At 41.4% G+C, this 20,328-nt stretch overlaps 1 protein-coding gene across 1 annotated transcript in view; it reads left to right on the plus strand.

Annotated features, from left to right (window-relative positions):
• kiaa1549lb (KIAA1549-like b) overlaps window positions 1–20,328 on the plus strand; it is a 149,578-nt gene that overhangs the window by 122,100 nt on the left and 7,150 nt on the right. Inside the window, exons 18-21 of the mRNA XM_039681654.2 lie at window positions 6,667–7,050; window positions 9,350–9,447; window positions 12,422–12,552; window positions 14,044–14,195. Coding sequence (XP_039537588.2) covers window positions 6,667–7,050; window positions 9,350–9,447; window positions 12,422–12,552; window positions 14,044–14,195 — 765 coding nt within the window. The remainder of the gene's footprint in view (window positions 1–6,666; window positions 7,051–9,349; window positions 9,448–12,421; window positions 12,553–14,043; window positions 14,196–20,328) is intronic.

Genomic DNA, 20,328 nt, shown 5'->3' on the forward strand with positions numbered 1-20,328 from the left:
CGACCCAGTGTCTCCGGACAAGATGGCCGACCCAGTGTCTCCGGACAAGATGGCCGACCCAGTGTCTCCGGACAAGATGGCCGACCCAGTGTCTCCGGACAAGATGGCCGACCCAGTGTCTGTTCCTGAGCCAGTGTTTGTTTCTGTCTTTGTTTCTGTGTTTGTGACCATTTCTGTTCTAGTGTCTGTTCCTGAGCTGGTGTCTGGTCCCGAGCCGGTGTCTGGTCCTGAGAGGGCATCACCGCCGTGGCCGCCCGAGGGGTCCTCACCGCCGTGGCCGCCCGAGGGGTCCTCACCGCCGTGGCCGCCCGAGGGGTCCTCACCGCTGTGGACGCCCGAGGGGTCTTCACCGCCGTGGACACCCGAGGGTCCCACAGTTCCGCCCTGGCCACGTCCACAGCCTGCTCTGCTCTGGCCATGCCCACAGTTTGCTTCGCCTTGGACACCCGAGGGTCCGACAGCTCCGCCCTGGCCTTCGCCTGCACAGCCTGCTCCGCTCTGGTCACCTGCACAGCCTGCTCCGCTCTGGTCGCCTGCACAGCCTGCTCCGCTCTGGTCACCTGCACAGCCTGCTCCGCTCTGGTCGCCTGCTCAGCCTGATACGCTCTGGTCACCTGCTCTTCTTCTGCTCCACGGACCTGGCCCTCCATCCCACCCCCAGATCCGCCTTCGCTCCACCGCCCACCTGGACAGTTTTGTTTGTTTTGAGCGTCTGGAAGCCGCTCTTTGGGGTGGGGCTATGTCACGATTACCAGTTGGAGTGCCCCAGAGAATCACCAGAGGGCACTCCACATCAGAACTGATCACTTCTCCAGAACTCCATTTCCCATAATGCCTCATCCCGGTGACTGATTACACACACACCTGCACCTCATCAGACTCTCTATTTAAGCCACACTCTTACACTCACCCAGTGCGAAGTATTACATTGCCACGGCCTGTAATTTCTGAGCGTTTATCCTGTTTCTGGTTTCTCTGGTTTTGATCCTGGTTTGTTTCCTGACTTCTGCCTGTTTGCTGCCTGCCCTGATCTTCTGCCTGTTACCTGACGACTCTCTGCGCTCACTCTCTGATATCCCTGTTTTGCTGTTTCCTGACCCCTGCCTGTTTGATGATTCTAAATAAAGCTGCACATGGATCTCATCTCGTCTCCAGCTTCGTAACACTGCCTCTGATTTTAAAGTTGGAACTGCTTCATGTTTTAATAACAGTTTCTTGTTGAATCCGGCATTGCATTGGTGGAGATTCTGGAAGCTGTCTTACGTAAAATGCACACAAATCGTAGAGAGCTAAATTACGATTGTAATTTTCAGGAACATAATCAAAAATAAATTGTATCCATTGTTGACGAACTATAACGCCCGTGGGAAGCCCGAACACAGAAGACCTAACAGCTGACTGAAAATAACCCACTTTCGATGAGATATATGGCCATGCCCTTTTTTGCATATTCCGGAGGGAGGGTTGATGCAAATGTATGGGCAGTTACGTATATAACCCGTTGTAGTCCCAATCGAGTCGTTTTTGTATGCATTAAACTTCTTGATTTTTAAAAGACAATATCTCTGCTTACATTGAACTTTCAGCGCTGCAACTTTGCAGATACTATTCATGCACCAACAGCAACATTACACACTATTTAACATAAAAAAGTGAAAGCGCAATCAACCACCCATCACTTTAATAAAGTAAAAAGGCTCTGGTCTTTATTTTTTTTAATTTTAAGAAGAATCATTCAGTGATCTGAATCATGATGCATGTTCGTCACTATAATTTGGAATGGAGAATGGAATTAATGTTGACAAATTCTTATTTCTTTACTGTGTAAAAAAAAATGTATAAAGCTTGTAAGCATGGAGCTAACATGTGACATAATCAAAACAGAGTCAACAGCACACACACAGTGTCCCAGATCTTAATTAACTGTAGTATGCTGACTGGGTGCACCTCTCAGCAATTGTAAACATGCTGACACATTTTATTTGAAATCGAGCTTAACTATTTTGAGCATGAAAATTGTCATCTAAGCATTTAGTAGTAATAAAAAAGCCACACAGTCTTTTTCTCTGTCCATAATATGAGTCATACTGTTGTGGATTCAACTGTGTCCCTGCAAAAAGTGGATTCTGAATCTGTGTAAAAATAGCTTTCTGTTGATTACAGTAGCCGCTGCAAGTAAACTTGGATCAATATAAGTCAAAGGTGATTGAATTACAGTTAATAAGACACGATTTAAAATGTAAATGATTCTGAATTATTATTTAACACTTTATTAACTATTTATCCAACGATGAGTTGAGATTAGAGTGTGTCACAGACAGTGAACCACTGTGACTGACTCTTATTTTGTGAATTGGACTGAGAACACACTATATATACATACATTTTATGCTACCTTAACACATTATTAATTGTTTAAGTGCTGTTCCTGTCCTCACCATGTCCTTTTTCTTATGTATTTGTTCATTAATTTCTCTATATTGATTTATGTATTGCATAAAGAACACTAAAAAGACCTGTCACCATGTTAAAAGTTTATTGTTTGCAATTAACCACCAATAAATTAATTGTCAAATAAACCACAAATAAATTGTCATACTTTCGTACTGGAACATTATACAACACCAAACAGATTAAACCTGGTCACTTCTTCTATATATATATATATATATATATATATATATATATATAATATTAAACAGAATCGGGCTAATAACACTGCCTTGAGGAATACCATTTATAATATTAAAATCTTCTGAAATATCATCTCCAACTTTTACACAAAATGTACGATTAGTTAAAACATCTAAAACCCAGTTGTAAAGTCTTCCACCTACCCGATCTCTGCATTTTAATCATTAAACCTTCTCTCCACATAGAATCAGATGCTTTCACTATATCAAAAAATATTATATTCATCATGACCTCTTTCATACTAATTGCTTTTTCTCCTTCATTGCTAACTTTCACTAATGCATCTGTCGTAGATCTTCCTTAACGAAATCCACTTTGACATGGACTTAACAATTCTCTTTGCTCTAAATAATCTGCTGGTCTACGAACAATTATCTTTTCTATCCATTTACATAAATGAGAAGTTAGTGCAATTGGTCTATAATTTCCTGCATTCCCTAGGTCTTTACCCGGTTTACCAAAGGGTAATATGAGAGCACTTTTCCAGCTAACAGGTATTACACCTTCTCTCCATATCTTATTAAACAGGTTTAATATGTTTTTCAATGCTTCATCTGGTAGCTGCCTAAAAATAACATAACATAATTGATCTTGCCCTGGTGTCGAGTTACCCTGGTGTTTGCCCACTGTAAATATGCACTCTATTGGATTAAATACTGATTTTTTTTTTTTTTTTTTTTTTACTTCATCTTCGCGTTGCTTCATTTTTACGCCTCCATCAGCCGGTACATTCAGAGCAGTGGTGCTGCTACTGTTTGAACATCTTTGGGGCCTCTTGATGACAGTTGGCACACCACTGCCTCTGTTACAGAGTGTTTTATAAATTCTGGAATATTATCCCATGGCCTACAGTAATAATATCATAAAATTATGTTCACTAATAATGAGCAAGGTAACAAAATCGACAGTATAAGGCAGTAACTTGTAAGCACAATCACAAGACACTTGTACATGTGTAAAAACAAACGATACTTTATTGAACTCTAATACACAGAAAATTAATCTAATGAAAAACACACACATTCATTCATACAGGGACAGGGAAATGTATCCCAGAATTCTAGACACAATTTCTTTGACTGCAACCTGAGAGAATCAATATACTAGCATTTCAACCTTTGTCAACGTTTGTTTACATAAAGCTTCAAAGCTTCCACTGGAAATTCGAGCATGTCTTTGCATCATAAAGATGTGTCCCGGCTAGTAGGCTATATTGCGAGTTAGGATGTTGGAGGTGGAGATTTATGGCCTTTTCTTACAGCACTTGATATAATTAAACATGAATTTGATGGCAGATCCAGAAAGGTTTAAACGACAATCATCAGAGACAACTGGAGTTTCATCTGTTGTAAAATGCAAAAGACTTTGGACTTCAGAGTGGCTACAGAAAAAAAAAGAGACTGCAACCGGTCATCAGTGATGTTCCAAGAGAGGACATCTGTGAGTGTTAGAAACAGACACAGAGAGCGAGACAGGCATACATTCAAACACAACACTGCTCTGGTGCAAGAATTTGATTTTGGGACAGGGATATTGTAGGCCTATGGTGAGACTGGTTGATAATTATGATGATTGTACTTTTTTCGTTTTTCTGGCTACCCTAGTTTTCGGTGGTGTTGGGGTCAATTAAATTGGCCAAGTTCTCAGGTTAGGGTTCTGGCTCTGCTTGCTCTTGGTCCCGCCTGAAGATTCCGCATCTGCTCATTTAGTCTTGTATCACATTAAACCTTTTGTAGAATAAGAAGGCCAGGGAATAAGCGTTACGATATAGCGTAGGACAGTAGTGTATAGAGCGGTGTCAGCACAGACCAGGACAGAATTATGGGGGAACTGAGTGGCGATGGGCAAGCAATTGCCTCTAAGCCTGTGTTGACAGGGGTTAAATCAATCAGCTGAGTTCCCTCCTTCTTGATCCTTTGTTCCAACTCAGGATCAAGAGAGAAGGAGAGCTGTTTGAAAAATGTACACAATTTTCAAGTTCCGTTCAATATATGTCAGCTGATAGATGACATTTAGCTAAATCATCGAAATGGAGAATCAACGTTGTAAGAAAAAAATGAACAGGACGTTCGAATATCTCAAAAATGAAGTTTATTACAGCATAGCAGTGGCAAGCCACACGAGGTTTACCGGCGTCAGAATGAACCCAGAACATTCAAATCTTAAACCTTTTATCCTGTTACTGTCCTCTTAATGTAAATGAAGTTGCTTCTGTTGTAACAGCTGTCTTAATGTTAAGAATAACAAATTCGTCTTCTCTCTTAGCATGGAGCTGAAGCTCTGTCTTAAATGTATATTGAGGATAACAATAAAAGTGGTCCCTCTGTGCCCACATCTTTGATATTCTTTCAAATAAGAATGGCTAAATGTTTAAGGTGATAACATTTGAAGCCCCCCCCCCCCCCCTAATCAAGATGGTTCTCGAATACCCATGTCGCTCCCACTCTGTAGATGATAACCATGACTCTGTGTTAGTATTTACATTATTACTGAGAATGGAAGGAATCGATTCAATGATAAATAAGCTCTTTTAAGTGAAGGAACATTTCAATATATATATATATATATATATATATATATATATATATATATTGGAGTGGAAGTTTGGTCGGAGCAGACTATAATTTCTTACAACGTACAACCGAATAGGGTAACACTTTATAATAACTACACGCTAATAATCATTAGTTAAGCATGAGTAATCCATTAATTGATCATTCATAAAGCATTAATAGACATTAATAAGCAGTTCATAAATACAGCTATAAATGCTTTCTTCTTGATTTAAAAGCATATCTATAATTTGTTTAATAATTGTATTTTCATCCTTTATTAATGATCAATTTATCATTTCTAAATGAAGAGTTGCATTTTTTATTAACCAGTTATTTAAGAGTTTTCAGTGGTTCATACGATTACTTAGAGCGAGTAAGTAAATGATTAATAAACTATTTAAATGTACATTCAGACATATAGTGATGGTTACTTAATGTGTTAATAAATTCTTTATTAACATGTATTAATGCTGTAATTAAGGGTTAATTTGGGTAGTTATAAAGCATTTAGTAGTAGTCAGTTAACTATGTTCGTGAGCTCATCTAAAGTGAGGACTATTCATGCCTTGTAAAGCATTTTTAAAGGCTGTTAAATATTTCTATGTTCTGTATCACTGCGTTGTATTTGTTACATTTTACTGTTTAGAAGATTGACGAGTCTTTAAATCACCTTTATAAATGCTTTACAAAGCATGAATAGTCCTCACTTTAGATTAGGTCACAAAAATAGTTAACTAACCACTACTAAATGCTTTATAACTACCTGTATTTACTACATTTACTTACACTTTCTAAGTGATCTTATGAATGACTGACAACTCTTAAACAACTGGTTTGTAAATAATGCTATACTTCATTTAGAAATTATTAATTGATCATTAACAAAGTATGAAAATACACTCATTAAACGCATTATAGATATGCTTATAAATCAAGAAAAAAACATGTATAGCTGTATTTATAAACTGCATATTAATATCTCTTAACGTTTTATAAATGATGAATTAACTGTTTACTCACGCTTAACTAATGATTAATAGTGTGCAGTTATTATAAAGTGTTACCCAGAATGGCAATACCAAGAGAATAGGCAAGGTGGGCCTGAACTGGACTGACTTGGCCACTAGAGGTGGATGCCAAAATTTTTGTATAATGTTTATATAATGATTATATATGCAGAGAAGGGAGACTGGCACTTTGAATCTGCAACAGCAGAAATAAGATTTTGAAAATTCATTACAACACATTGAATGGTAATCAATCTCCCACAAAAGAAAAAAAAACATCTGAACAATGAAGATCACAGAATTTAAATGTTTGTGTGAACAATTCATATTTATTTCAATTTGAACACCACAACTCAGCAGCTTTTAAATACATCTGAGTCTGTTTGTGTTTGTTTCTTTTTCTGTTGCAGACTGAGCCGGAGATTATTGAAGAGACTGACGTCGACCGTCTAGCGGGCCGCCATTATTTTGGCTGTGGTCGACAAATCAAAGGTCAATCTGAGACATCAACGCTGAGCTCTCAGCCTTCCATAAATGAGGTTCGTCAACAGATGCATCTCCTGCTAGAGGAAGCCTTTAGTCTAGCTTCAGCTGGCCACTCCACCTCCAGCAGACACCACCACTATCACTCCCACCATCAACATCAGCCACTGGGGTCCTATGACCTGGGTTCAGTCATCCCATACTCAGAGGTGGTGACCAGTGCGCCAGTCCCCAAGAGTCAAGGGCAAGGAGGCCTGCAGTGGGTGCCAGCCTATAAACCAGACCCTTACCAGTACAGTCTGGCCAAACAGGTACAGTTGTACAGTCTGTCACTAAAGCCATTATAAACACTTATTAGTCTTATTCATATTAAAGTCAACATTAATTAAAACTGACCTTATTTACTTTCTTAAATAATATTATGGAAGTAAAATGGCTGGATTTACTTTACTGGTCAAAAGTTTGGAATAATTACTATTGTTTAATGTTTTTTTGTTTTTTTTAAATATATTTTTTTAAGAAATCTATTAACTCTCTTTTTTATTGCTGATTAATCAGTTAACATATTTTCATTTTGATATCAGAATTAGTGAAGTAATTGTGCCGATTATTACAAAGCCTTTTTGTGTGCATGTGTAAAATCGAGCAATGTCTGAAATCTAATTTATTGTCATTCAACTGTTTGTGTATATATGTACAGATGTATCAACAAAAAGCTTCCTTGTTAAAAACTTAGTTTACACTTTATATGAAGCCTGTATTTAAAATGCATTATATTGATATTCTTAATGCATTATAATACATGTATAATACCTTAACACAACTATATAATGTGTTGTAATATCTGATAAATAATCATAGCTATAGTTATAATGCATTACAACACCAGATGAAGCCTGCATTTATAATGCATCTTTCACATTTTGGGTTTTGTTTCTTGTTCTTATCATTGTCATGTTTCTGTGTCTTGTCATGTGATTCCCTGTATGTCACGTGATCCTGCCATATGTCTTGTGATTGGTTAATCATCTGATCATTGTTCACAGTTGTTCCTTGTCTTGTAATTGGTCTGTGTATTTAAGCCCTCATGTTTGCCCTGTGTATTTGTCTAGTATTGGATGTTTTCTGTGGATGTTGTTGTTTTGAGTTTCCAGTTTCATGCCTCGTCATGTCTTTGTTTTATGTTTGATCACGTTTTGTTAATAAATTGCATTTGGATTCTCACTTCAACTTGCCTCCAGTGGACTAAATAATTACAGCATCATAAGGGAATTCTTAATGCATTATAATGCACACATACAGCCTTACAAACAACCTTTTTTTAACCACCTTCAAAACAACCTTATGAGTTGTATCATTTCTTAATAAACAACAGTAATAATACCCATCTACTTATTAGATTTGGTTACATTTTTATGAATAAAACAAAATTTTATTTGTACTTTTCTACAAAACTTTGATTTTACCTTAAGGGAAATGTTTCATAACCAATTCAAGATATCTTATGACTGTGTAAAAGAATACTTAGCTTTTGTAACTTTACTTAAAGCAGATTAAGATGAAGTTTTTAGATGTTTAAAAGAAGGCTTTGTTTTTGTCACTATACTTTAAGCAGTAAAATACCACTCATAAGATGTAGTTTGATACTGTGCAGGTCCTAAATAAACAATGTCAAGATATGAGACTTGATATGAATATGATAAGATATGAAACTAGTGTAAATATAATCCATTATAACTGTGTGGATAAAATTATGTTCATTGTGTGTTATAAATCATCATACTCTTAATGGTTATAACCACAAATAAGTAAGTTCTATTATAAGGTTGTTCATAAGGCATTGAAAATGAAAATTCTCCCATGATTTACTCCACGATGCATTCGTGTAAAAAAAAATAAAAAATCCGTATTTAAAACTTTAACGGCTAAAATAACTAGCAGACGGCCTACGCAAGTCAACTTACTTCAAAAGAGGAGTAGTGTGAGCTTTGACGCCTCATCCCGGTTCAAACAAACAGGGCTGGACAACAAACTCAAGCCCCTCAAGCGAACTAATTTCTCTTTTAAAAATTGTCGTTTCAGACTTCTAATTTGTGACCGGTGTTTTGTTTTTCTCTATCCTCTGCGCTTCAACTTTCGTCATTATGTTATGTGTCAAGGTCAAGGGGTTACTCTTTCACCGTAAAACGATGCGTATGGCCGTCTGCCAGAAGCTAGTTATTTTACGTGATAAAGTTTTAAATATGAATATTTTTTTCTTACACAGACCGCATGGCTTCACTTAAGAAGGCATTTATTGATCCCCTGGAGCCACGTGAAACCTTTATCATGGATAGATGCACTTTGATGGACTTATTCACTGGCATTATAAAGCTTGGAAAAGCCAGACCATATTTTAATAACTACCATTGTATTTGTATGTACTCCCATTGAGGGTGAGTAAATCATGGACTAATCTTCATTTTTGGGTGAACTATCCTTATATGAATACCCTTATGATGCATAATAAATGCAGGCTTCATAGAAAATGTTACCAAAACTTCTTTCCTTCGTCAAAACCCATATCATTTGAGCGTTATGTGAACTGTAATATGCAAATTTCTCAAAAAGGCATTCAGGTTCACTCAGCTTCCTGACATGGCTCTTGGGTCTCCTCCACCCCCAGTCCCACCAAGAACAGGCCCTCCACCTGAGTCCTCACTACGACGGTCAGAACATACACACACCTTATTACTCCTCTTTTTTCCTTCATGGCAGTGACTAGCATCAGTTTATTCAGCACTTATTTTTGTTCCATCATTTACTCAAACCCAAATTACTTTCTGTCTTCCATGGAACACAAAATGAGATGTTCACAAGTTTAACAGCTAAAGTAAATGTGGATAGAGCAATCAAGCTCCAAAAATGACATTATAGTACCAAAAAAGTTGTACGTACGTTACGCTATATAAATCTTCTAAAGGCCTCATTATGCTTCTGTATCAACTCCACGGCGTAGCTACGTCGTCACTACCATGGCGTCGTGGCCGTTTTATGCTTCTGCATGAGGTTGTGGTGCTTCGCGGTGCATTTCGCCGCCAGAATGCTAGGGGGGTTCGCAAATCTCTTTGGTTCCGTGCGCCGCGAGCGAAAGAGAGAGAATGTTGTTGCAGCTGCCAGATGGAGCTAATCGACGTTGAATAACAAGACGACACAAACTTTATCCCCACAGAATCAACACGGATGTCCAGGGATCGGAAAAGCTACACTCCTGAAATTATGTATAATCTGACCAATCAAAGCTCTTGCTGTCTGCGACGCTTCGACGCGTAGTTACAAATTTTTGGAGGTGCACGTCGAGCTACGGCGGAGGGGTCAGAGAGGGGTTCGCGGCGACGGATAGGGATCCCAATTCTCTGTCTTACCCCTTCCCCTTACCCCTTCCACTTCGTCTTACCCCTAGCCCTTGTCCCTCGAAACCGAGTGGTAAGCACTAGTGCAAACATACCCCTATGAAATGAGACACCACTCGGTTACGTCATCTTACATCGTCCTTAACTGGCGTCACCCGGGGCAACAAGTGTTGATCACAAACTTCTCGAAACTTTCAAGATGCTGTCTGCAAGTATGTTTATGCCGATTGCGTAGGTACTGGAGATTTATTTGCGATTGTCAGCAACAAATACAGGACAGTATATGTAAAGCACATATTGATGGTCTCCAGGGTGACCATAAAACGTCCTCCTTTTCCATGTCGCCTGGATTTTGGGATCGCTCAAAATGTCCGTGATTAGGCTTTTGCTTTCTGCCTTCATTATTCATTATGTTTGCATACACAAGGTGATTGTGTATGCATGCTGAATCAAATTCAGAGTTGACAGCCTTGCTTGCCTGAGCCACCACATGCTCAGACTCATTCTGAGAGATCACAGCAGGATAATTGGTTTCGGGGCTCGGACAACTTGTTCAAAGGTTCAAATGTTTTCCTCTCTCATTACCATCAACTGTTGGGCGGTCAGGGGGTTCATGGGGATTCCCCAGGTGGAGTGTGAAATTGCGGTGCATTTATGCATTTATTAAGGGCTGCCACCTGGAGGAATTGTCCTTGGCTCCTGTCCAGCGACGTTGAGACGATGGCAGTTCTTGCTGCTAAGCTTCACAGTGCTGCTGGACAGACCATCTCCGCCTTGCATGCAATGGCCATAGCACTTAATGCACAAGGCCATTAAGTGTAGTTAACTACTTGAGGTAGTTCTGAGCTGGGATTTATAGAGGACATGTGCATGGTACAAGGTGACTGACCTCACACTCTCAATGCTCCCATGGCGCAAAGTGGCCTCTTCTTACACAGCAGTTCTCGGCAGTTCAGAAGCAGACATTGGGCCAGTCTGCTTGTTGCCATCCCCCAAGGACATCCCCCTGCGAGAAGCGCTCCATCCTGGCTCTGCTGTGATGCTGAGCTAGAAGTAGGATTTTACAGCCCATGCTTCATCCTACCCAAGATAGCGGTGGGTTAAGGTCAACCTCGGACCAATCGACCTCAAGGATGCATACTTTCATGTCTCGATCTTACCTCTATGCAGTCTGTTCCTAGGCTTTGCTTCAAGGGATCAGTAGAAAGTCCTCCCCTTTGGGTGGTGTGGAGTTGGGACTCGGTCAACATAACAGCAGGTGCTGAATCACCTGAATATGTTCACTCGGAAGACAGCGGTTCTACTGAAGAAATTTCAAAGGCTCCTAAGCATTTGTTATTGGGAGCCACGGTCACGCTGCACAGATTGATGCATATGAGACCACTTCAGCACTGGCTACAGAGCCGAGTCCAGAGATGGGCATTCAAACATTCAAACATACAGCCCATGGTCAGACCATGCTTTTCTACGGACCAGAGTGCCCCTAGAACAAGTGTCCAGTCCAGGCATGTTGTTGTCACAACAGATACCTCCACCGCCGGGTGTGGTGCCGTATGCAATGGGCATGATGCCTCAGGCTCCTAAATCCTGGACTGTCACAAAGACCATGAGTTCTGGGTACCAAGTCTGGGTGGGCCAATACGGAGCCACCAGAAGGACCTGCTCCTCGTCCTCCCTGACTTTGCGCAGTGTCTGCGCAAGTAGGCTCACTGGGGGAAACGCTTATTTCCCTAGCTGTGTGCCAATGCGTCCGTGCAGAGAGTTCCCTCGGTCAGGGAGTTAAACAGCTGGCAGTGGGGGGTCTCTGAGGCTGCAAACAGGTCTACCTGAGCCTCCCCGAACTCCCGGGACGTGTCCCCCCCGGTTGCTATGCCCCTGTCATCCACTACTCTGAATCTTTAGTGGACTTAATAGCTCATTTAGTGGAAGATTATTAATGCCTCAATGTTCTACAGAGCGATTTAGCAGGTAATTTATTCCTATTGTGGTTAGTTTTTAATGAAGTTCTGTCATTTTTGTGTGTACTGATTGTTTTTGTTTTTAATGTTTATTTATCTATTTGTGGTGTTTGTAATGTGCAATGGTGGAAAATGAGTTTCCCCTTTCAGGGATTAATAAAGTTTTCTAATGATGATCAGATCAATTCAAACATGTATTTTCATGAAGCCTGCCATTTACTTGTGTTAATTCTGTACAAAGGCAGCATAATAACTTTCCACATAAATCAACACTATCACCTGGTGGTAAAACCATGTCAATGCATGTATGAAATTGTTGCTATGTTCTTCAGGTCATCTTCTGATCTTGGTCCAAAGGGTCATTGCTCTGAATTGTCAAGGCAGAGTCAGCATGGAAGTGCCCCCTACATGGAAAACAGCAGACTCCCTCCTGTCACTACTGAGCCCATTACCAACCACTCAGGTTAGTGTGTGTTTCAATTGTTTTTCTATGGTTTACAAACATACAATAATGTTGAACATTCAGAAATGCCTTCACACCTCACAGACATCAAAATTTCAGCTGTGTATGTCCATGAACATTGATTGATTCCTGTACTATACTTCCATATGAGTAATCTTTTTTTTTAATATACTCTTCCATGTTACCATTTCATGTTTTTTTTTCAACATACATCCAGCAAACAAGAAGTTCATCGGGAGTTTACTATGTCCATATATTTCATAATTTGACTTTTCTTCAAGCAGTGCTACAGTACAATTTTTACCCTTTCAAAATGTTGTTCAAATAAAGATTCCAAAAGGGGATTTGGTAACTTTTATTTTGATGGTACCTTTTGAATTTATTCAAACTCTAACCCTACCAGTCTACTAATACCTTACTAACACTCTAATGATAGTTTTTAGACATGTACTGTAGGTGCAACGTCACTTGTAGTCAACAGATTGTGTTAAAGTAACCTTCAAAAAAAAAAATGAACAAAAGATATTTGTAGTGATGCCATAGAACAACCAGTTTTTGGTCCACAAAGAATCTTTCAGGGAAAACCTTTTGTGTGTGTGTGTGTGTGTGTGTGTGAAGAACATTTGATTAATCTGGAGAACATTTTCCCCTTTAAAGATCCATTTGTGCAATGGAAAGGTTTCATGGATGTTCTTCATAAAACCATTTCAGTCGTGACTAGTATTTATTTTCCATTGGACATGGAATATAGATAGGCTTGATTTTTGGCAAATACTTTGTCAAGTCAAAAATAACAAAGGGAAGGCTGCTGCAAGAAATGTTAGAACCCCTGTAGCAGATCTCTACAGATGACTCTTGAGAGGAGGATGTATAACAGAAGCTTTCACATCACACAGTGCGCCGATCGCAAGCTAGGGTACAATATTTAGGGTTACGTGGAAGTACTTCTGATTGGCTGGTACGTGCCACAGCATTGAAAGAACTAATTAGCGTTCAGTTAGAGTTTCATGCCTGAACTATGTATCGATGCCAATAAAGAACCTTCATTTTAGTGTAGTTATGTTGAGTGTAGTTATGCTTATATTTTAAGTTAGGGAAGTTTAACACCCTTCCTGGATCTTTAATCTGCACGTGAAGGATACCTCAATTTGTGAAGCTTGTTGACAAGAGTTGGGCTGTTACTTTTTTTTAAATGATCTGACTTGGCTGATGATAAAATGTGAAAACCTCAGAAAATTACATTGTCCCATATTTAGAAAAGAATAACAGATATTTGGGTGGGTTATTTTGCCGTCAAATAGAAAGCAATCACAAAGTAACCACACAGAGCATATTAGCAACTTTTAGAATCATGGCTATGAGTATGGAACAGCCAAACACTACTCATATTTCCTTCAGAATATATAAAGATGAGTTAATCCCAATATGCTTAATAATAGCATGTGTTTATTTCAAATATACCCCAAAATTTCTTCCTTTTTTGACCCACAGGAAATCCTATGACAGCAGTGTACGCTATCCCAGCCACTCGTCCAGTATGCACAGAATATTTCATCTCTACACCACCCTCCTCCTATCACAGCCCATCCTGGATGTCTTACCCCCCTGAACCCGAGGACGTGCCTCCTCAGTGGGCAGAATCTGTAAGAATATATTTATCATATTTATTTATCGGTTCTCTATCATTTGTCCAATTCTGCTTCACAAACAGGGTTGCATCCCAAGACTCTAGTGTTACAGTGCTTGCACTGTAAATTGCTGGCAAATTGCCAGAACGCCTTCTGTGTGAACGCGAACACAACCTGGGATTTATCCCGTGTTGGGGACCTAGTAACATTGCCGGAATCAGTCCCGGTGTTCTGTCATTTTTTGCTGCCTTGTCGAAAAATGCTACCGTAGCGCGAATTGATCACAGAAACGTAGTCTGCACATGCGCATAACCGGTAAGTAGCAAATCTCGATGGGTAGCATGAATTGTCAGAACACCGGAACGCGCGCTGTGTGAACAAAAGCCAGGACCAATGCTGTAAATGGTGTGTCATAGTGATGACGCTCGTGCCATCGCGCGACTCTGTTGCTCTAGAAGAAAGTTTGTGTTCGTCATCAACAAAGAAAGGACGAACAAATACCTGCAAACTGGAGCGAAGCAGAGACCAGGAGCTCCTCACTATCCGTCCTGAAGCTGAGATCGTTCACCAGCGCGTGTACGATATGCGCGTTTACATGTTTTCGACGCGTCCGTTATACGTCTCATCCTGACGTCATGTGTCTTCCCGGGACTTTTACGGGTTGTGTGTGAACGCACTCACAGATCCCGGCAAATCACTGGCAGTGTGAATGAACCGAAATCAAACAATTCCGGGACAAATGCTGGGTCACATTATCCGTGTATTTTCTGGAATCTCTGTGTGAATGGAGCTTAATACAACTTAATGTGGAGTAAACCTCATGGACTGCAACCAAGAGAAGCAGAACTGGTCTGTCACATGTGCCTCTATAAATTGTTCTGAATTTGAGGTACATTCTGTCTCATCATGTGACCTGCCTTTGGGTGCAAGGCTCGTCTTTTTGGATTTTCCTTCTTATCCTTGTTTGTGTGTGTCTGCATTCACACAGTGTTTTTGGCAGAACCAGTGTCATTTAGAAACCATTTGCTGAACTGAATGTATCGCTGACGTTGAGTGGAAACTACAAATTTCCAGGGTAGTTGATCACATTTCTTCAAATGAAGACTTTTTATTTTTCTTTCTTTCCTCTGTCACAAGCAGGGTTGTGTGCCATCCAGAATCAAATTCACTTAAAAAAAATGATTGGATTTGAAGTAGCAAATATTATGCAAAATTTAAGGAAGTAAAATCAAATTAAATGAAATGAAGTTCTTTTAACCTATAGAAATATTCTGATAATCTTCTTTTATACATCAGGGCCACAAAACATTCTTAAGAATACAATTCTTCCTAAGCTTTATTTTCTTTTGTTAGATCTTAATAAGAATCCAGGTTATTAAAAACAATGTTCTTAACTCTTTCCCTGCCATTGATGGAATTTTCCATAATTTATGACGCAATGCTTTCCTGGCATTAGTGGAATATAACGTGTTTTCACTGTTATATGGTAGGCTATTACACATCTATTAACTGAAAGAGTACAGATCAAAACAGGAAAAAAAGAAGCAAGCGATAAAAGCATTGCTTATGCACCTTATAGAAGGCTTGTAAAAACGTAATTTTCTCAGCTTTTTTTATCAAAATGTTCAAAAATCTAGAATAAAACAGTTTAATTTAAATTTAAAGGCAAAGGCTCTGTTATTTCCTTTGATGCATTGCATGTTCAAATATTCACACAACAAAATATTCTGAAGGTCATTACATTTTTGTGAAAATGATCAAAAAGGCTGGCAGTGGCTGGAAACCTTTTTCTTAAAAAATGCTGGTGGGGAAAGATTTAAAAAATTACAGTAAATAATGCTTTAAATTTAGGATAATCTCCCATTTGTCTTGAAACCCCCAAGGATGAGATTTACGACTTTTTTAAATTTTATTATATTGTTGTCTGAGGTCAATTTATGACGTTCGCTTGGTTTTTGCATTCAAAAACATCAAAATGAATGAGTAATAGGCTATTTTGTACCCAAGTTGTGAGCCTTCCTGAAAAACACTTGGTTTTGGGCGTGTCGCACTGAAGACTTGGAAATAAATGCCCACTGCTGTGAGTGGATAACAGTTTTGCATATTATAATGAGTTTAACTCACCCGTCAGTGCACGTGGGGGAAAATGTCTAATGTTGTCAAATGGCAACCGGATTCGCCCATACGTGTTCGACCCAGAGTCCGTGTGTTGCACAATTCCTGTCAGATCCAATATAGACGGCACAGCACGTTCTTTACTCTTAATCGGTCTGCAAATCCAGTCTTGTTTACAAAACAATCCTCAGTGAAATGAAGAGAACAGACGACAATGTTTTACCCTCATCAGCTGGAACGTCATAAAAAATAAAGTTTATCCATGCAGTCCTATTGGAATCCAGAGGAAGCTTATGCAGCGACTGTCTTCTTCCACAACCAGGCGCTGCACAATATTTATGGTAGCTCGATCCAGTTTGTCATTACGAGGTAGGCATGCATGTTAGGCTACTTAGCTATGCGTGTAATGCGCAAATCAGTGGGCGGGGCTAAACCGGCCATGTTGAAGTAGGTGTTTATCTTCTTCTGCGGGGGTGATGTTCAACGTCATAGTTCCCCACTTTTAAAAACGAGTCGTTTTCAGAGGCTGGTGTCAATAATAGCTTTTATTGGACTAACAAGGAGGTTTTCAGTTCTGAAACTTACAGGATATTCTTATAATATGATGACCTCTTGGATGTCAAAAGCTCAAGGAAAATTAAAGGGGTGATGAACTGAGAAATCAAATTTTCCTTGAGCTTTTGAACTTTCCTTGAGCTTTTGACATCCAAGAGGTCATCATAAAACAAACAGGTAATTCTAAGGGAACTCAGAACAGGCGCAGGAAGACGAAGACAGGAATAGCAAACATAACAACTTCAAGAACTCAGAAGGACTGAACTAAAGCACAGGGTTTAAATACAGGGGAATGGATGAGTGAAACAAGACACAGCTGGGCAAATTAACTAACACAGATGGTAAACATGAACACAAACGAGGAGCGGGAAAACTGGAACAGAAAATACACAATAATGGGGGAACACAAGACAGACAAGAACAAGACATGAACCCACACCGTGACAAGTTTAGAATTTGTTGTATTAGACAAAGCAGCCTCAAAACACTGGATAGTATACAATAAGACCACGTCAAAGCCTTGTCTTCAAAATAGTTAAAATCAATAAATAGCTCAACATTAGAGGCGTTCTAAAATTATTAATTTACCCAAAACATGACAATTATGCCATCATTTACTCACCCTCATGCCATTTCAAACCCTGTCATGGTTGTGTCACATTACAAACAGGAAGGGAGAACTCAAATGCAGCATACTGATTTAACAAAAGAAAACAAAACACAAAGCAAAAACCCACAAGGGGGAAAAACATAATCAAAGAAACATAACAAAACTGAACACTCAAAACAAATACCGACTAAGAACACGCAGACCAAATCAGGAAACATCTGACAATGAACCGACAAAGACTGCAAACAAGAGGAGACTTAAATAGGGTACAAATCAAGAGGGAACAGGTGGGAGAACTCAAACACTAATCAGGTAACGAGTGGGAGGGATCAAACAATGACTGGGGCACATGGCCCAACATAACAAAACATCCAAGTGCAACACAAGACAGGACAGACACGTGACATTACCCCCTCCCTACGGAGCGGCTACCAGACGCTCCATCAGGCGGGACGGGAGGGACAGACCAGGGCGGGACAGGAGGGACAGAGACATCAGGCGACCGGGGCAAAACAGAAAGTCCATAGGGCGGTGAGGGAGAAACAGAGTTCATTGGGTGGCCAGGGCTGTGAAGACCCCTCAGGCGGCCAGGGCGGTGAAGACCCCTCAGGCGGCCAGGGCGGTGAAGACCCCTTTGGGCGGCCAGGGTGGTGAAGACCCCTCGGGTGGCCAGAGTGGTGAAGACCCGTCGGGTGGCCAGGGCTGTGAAGACCCCTCGGGTGGCCAGGGTGGTGAAGACCCCTCGAGTGGCCAGGGCGGTGCAGACCCCTCGGGCGGCCAGGGCAGATCAGACCTTTCAGGTGGCCAGGGCGGTGAAGACCCCTCGGGTGGCCAGGGCGGTGAAGACCTTTCGGGTGGCCAGGGCGCTGAAGACCTTTCGGGTGGCCAGGGCGGTGAAGCCCCCTCGGGTGGCCAGGGCGGTGAAGACCCCTCGGGCGGCCAGGGCAGTGAAGACCCCTCGGCCGGCCAGGGTGGTGAAGACCCCTCGGGCGGCCAGGGCGGAGAAGACCCCTCGGGTGGCCAAGGCGGTGAGGACCCTACGGGCGGCCAGGGCGGAGAAGACCCTTCAGGTGGCCAGGGCAGAGATGACCCTTCGGGTGGCCAGGGCGGAGATGCTCTCTCAGGAGCAGGCACCAGCTCTGCCTCCGGCTCAGGAACAGGCACTGGCTCTTCCTCCGGCTCAGGAACAGGCACTGGCTCTGCCTCCAGCTCAGGAACAGGCACCGGCTCAGGAACAGACACTAGAAGAAAAGCAGACACAAGGACAGACAAAAACACAGACATAAACACAGGGTCCGGAACCGACATGGGCTCCAGCTCTGGAACAGGCATGGACTCTGGAATAGGCATGGGCTCTGCCTCTGGAACAGGCATGGGCTCTGCCTCTGGAACAGGCATGGGCCCTGCCTCTGGAACAGGCGTAGTATCTGAACAGTAATGACGGGCATCTCCAAAATCCGAGCCAGACTCTCTAGATAGTCCGTCACAACCTTGGCGGCCACGCCAAAGGGGATCTCTGTCTCGGTCTCAGGCTGGACAGACGGGCCATGAAGAGTCTCTCGCTGGACAAACGGGATGTGAACAGTCTCTTGCTGGACAGACAGAACGTGAACAGTCTCTCGCTGGACAGACGGGACTTGAGCAGTCTCTCGCTGGGCAGACGGGACTTGAGCAGTCTCTCGTTGGGCAGACGGGACGTGAGCAGTCTCTCGTTGGGCAGACGGGATGTGAGCAGTCTCTCGCTGGACAGGCAAACATTTCCTTCTTCTCCGTCCGCGACGTCCTGAGCTGTCCCTGCAGATGGACGAAAATTGGGTTGCCCCAAATGTGGCGATGATATAGTCCGGGCAGTCCAAGAGATCGTCATCCGTGCAATCGTCACTATCCATTTCTGTCCCAGTGTGCCACCCATACTGCTGAGTTCTCAAAAATGGTCGGTTCATTCTGTCACATTACAAACAGGAAGGGAGAACTCAAATGCAGCATACTGATTTATTTAACAAAAGAAGACAAAACACAAAGCAAAAACCCACAAGGGGGAAAAACATAATCAAAGAAACATAACAAAACTGAACACTCAAAACAAATACCGACTAAGAACACGCAGACCAAACCAGGAAACATCTGACAATGAACCGACAAAGACTGCAAACAAGAGGAGACTTAAATAGGGTACAAATCAAGAGGGAACAGGTGGGAGAACTCAAACACTAATCAGGTAACGAGTGGGAGGGATCAAACAATGACTGGGGCACATGGCCCAACATAACAAAACACCCATGTGCAACACAAGACAGGAAAGATACGTGACAGGTTGTACGGAGATCACAGGAAGCAAACGCGAGTACACTAAATATTTCTTGAGACTGTCCAGACAACAGTACAAGCTTGTGTAGATGGGTGACGCAGGGACTTCGACAGTCAGATCCAGTGAAGTGATGAAGTGAAGCGTTGACGGTGAGACGAACAAAATCCACAGAATGATGACGAGGAACAGGAACACAAGGTAGGAACACAGAACCAGAAGATCAACAAGGAAGACATCAAACAACGATCTGGCAAAGATGATAAAGCAGCGGTGAGTATATATGGAGTGGTGAGATCGACTGCAGCTGGTGAAGTGATGATGAACAGCTGGAGTGGATCATGTATACATACATACACACCCCTTACACACGTGCACTCATACAACAACAAACACAAGACTAGAAAAAAACAGTGAATACGTCTACCGTGTCAGTACCCCTCCTCCTAAGAACGCCTCTTGGCTTTCCCAGACTCCCTTAATTGTCGATTGTAATCATCGATAAGGGAGTGATCCAGGATGTCTCTAGCAGGTACAACTTCTCTCCCCCGGACCGTAACCTT

This window comes from Pimephales promelas, chromosome 10 (assembly GCF_988280905.1).
Source record: "Pimephales promelas chromosome 10, fPimPro1.hap1.1, whole genome shotgun sequence".
NCBI classification, from domain to species: domain Eukaryota; kingdom Metazoa; phylum Chordata; class Actinopteri; order Cypriniformes; family Leuciscidae; genus Pimephales; species Pimephales promelas.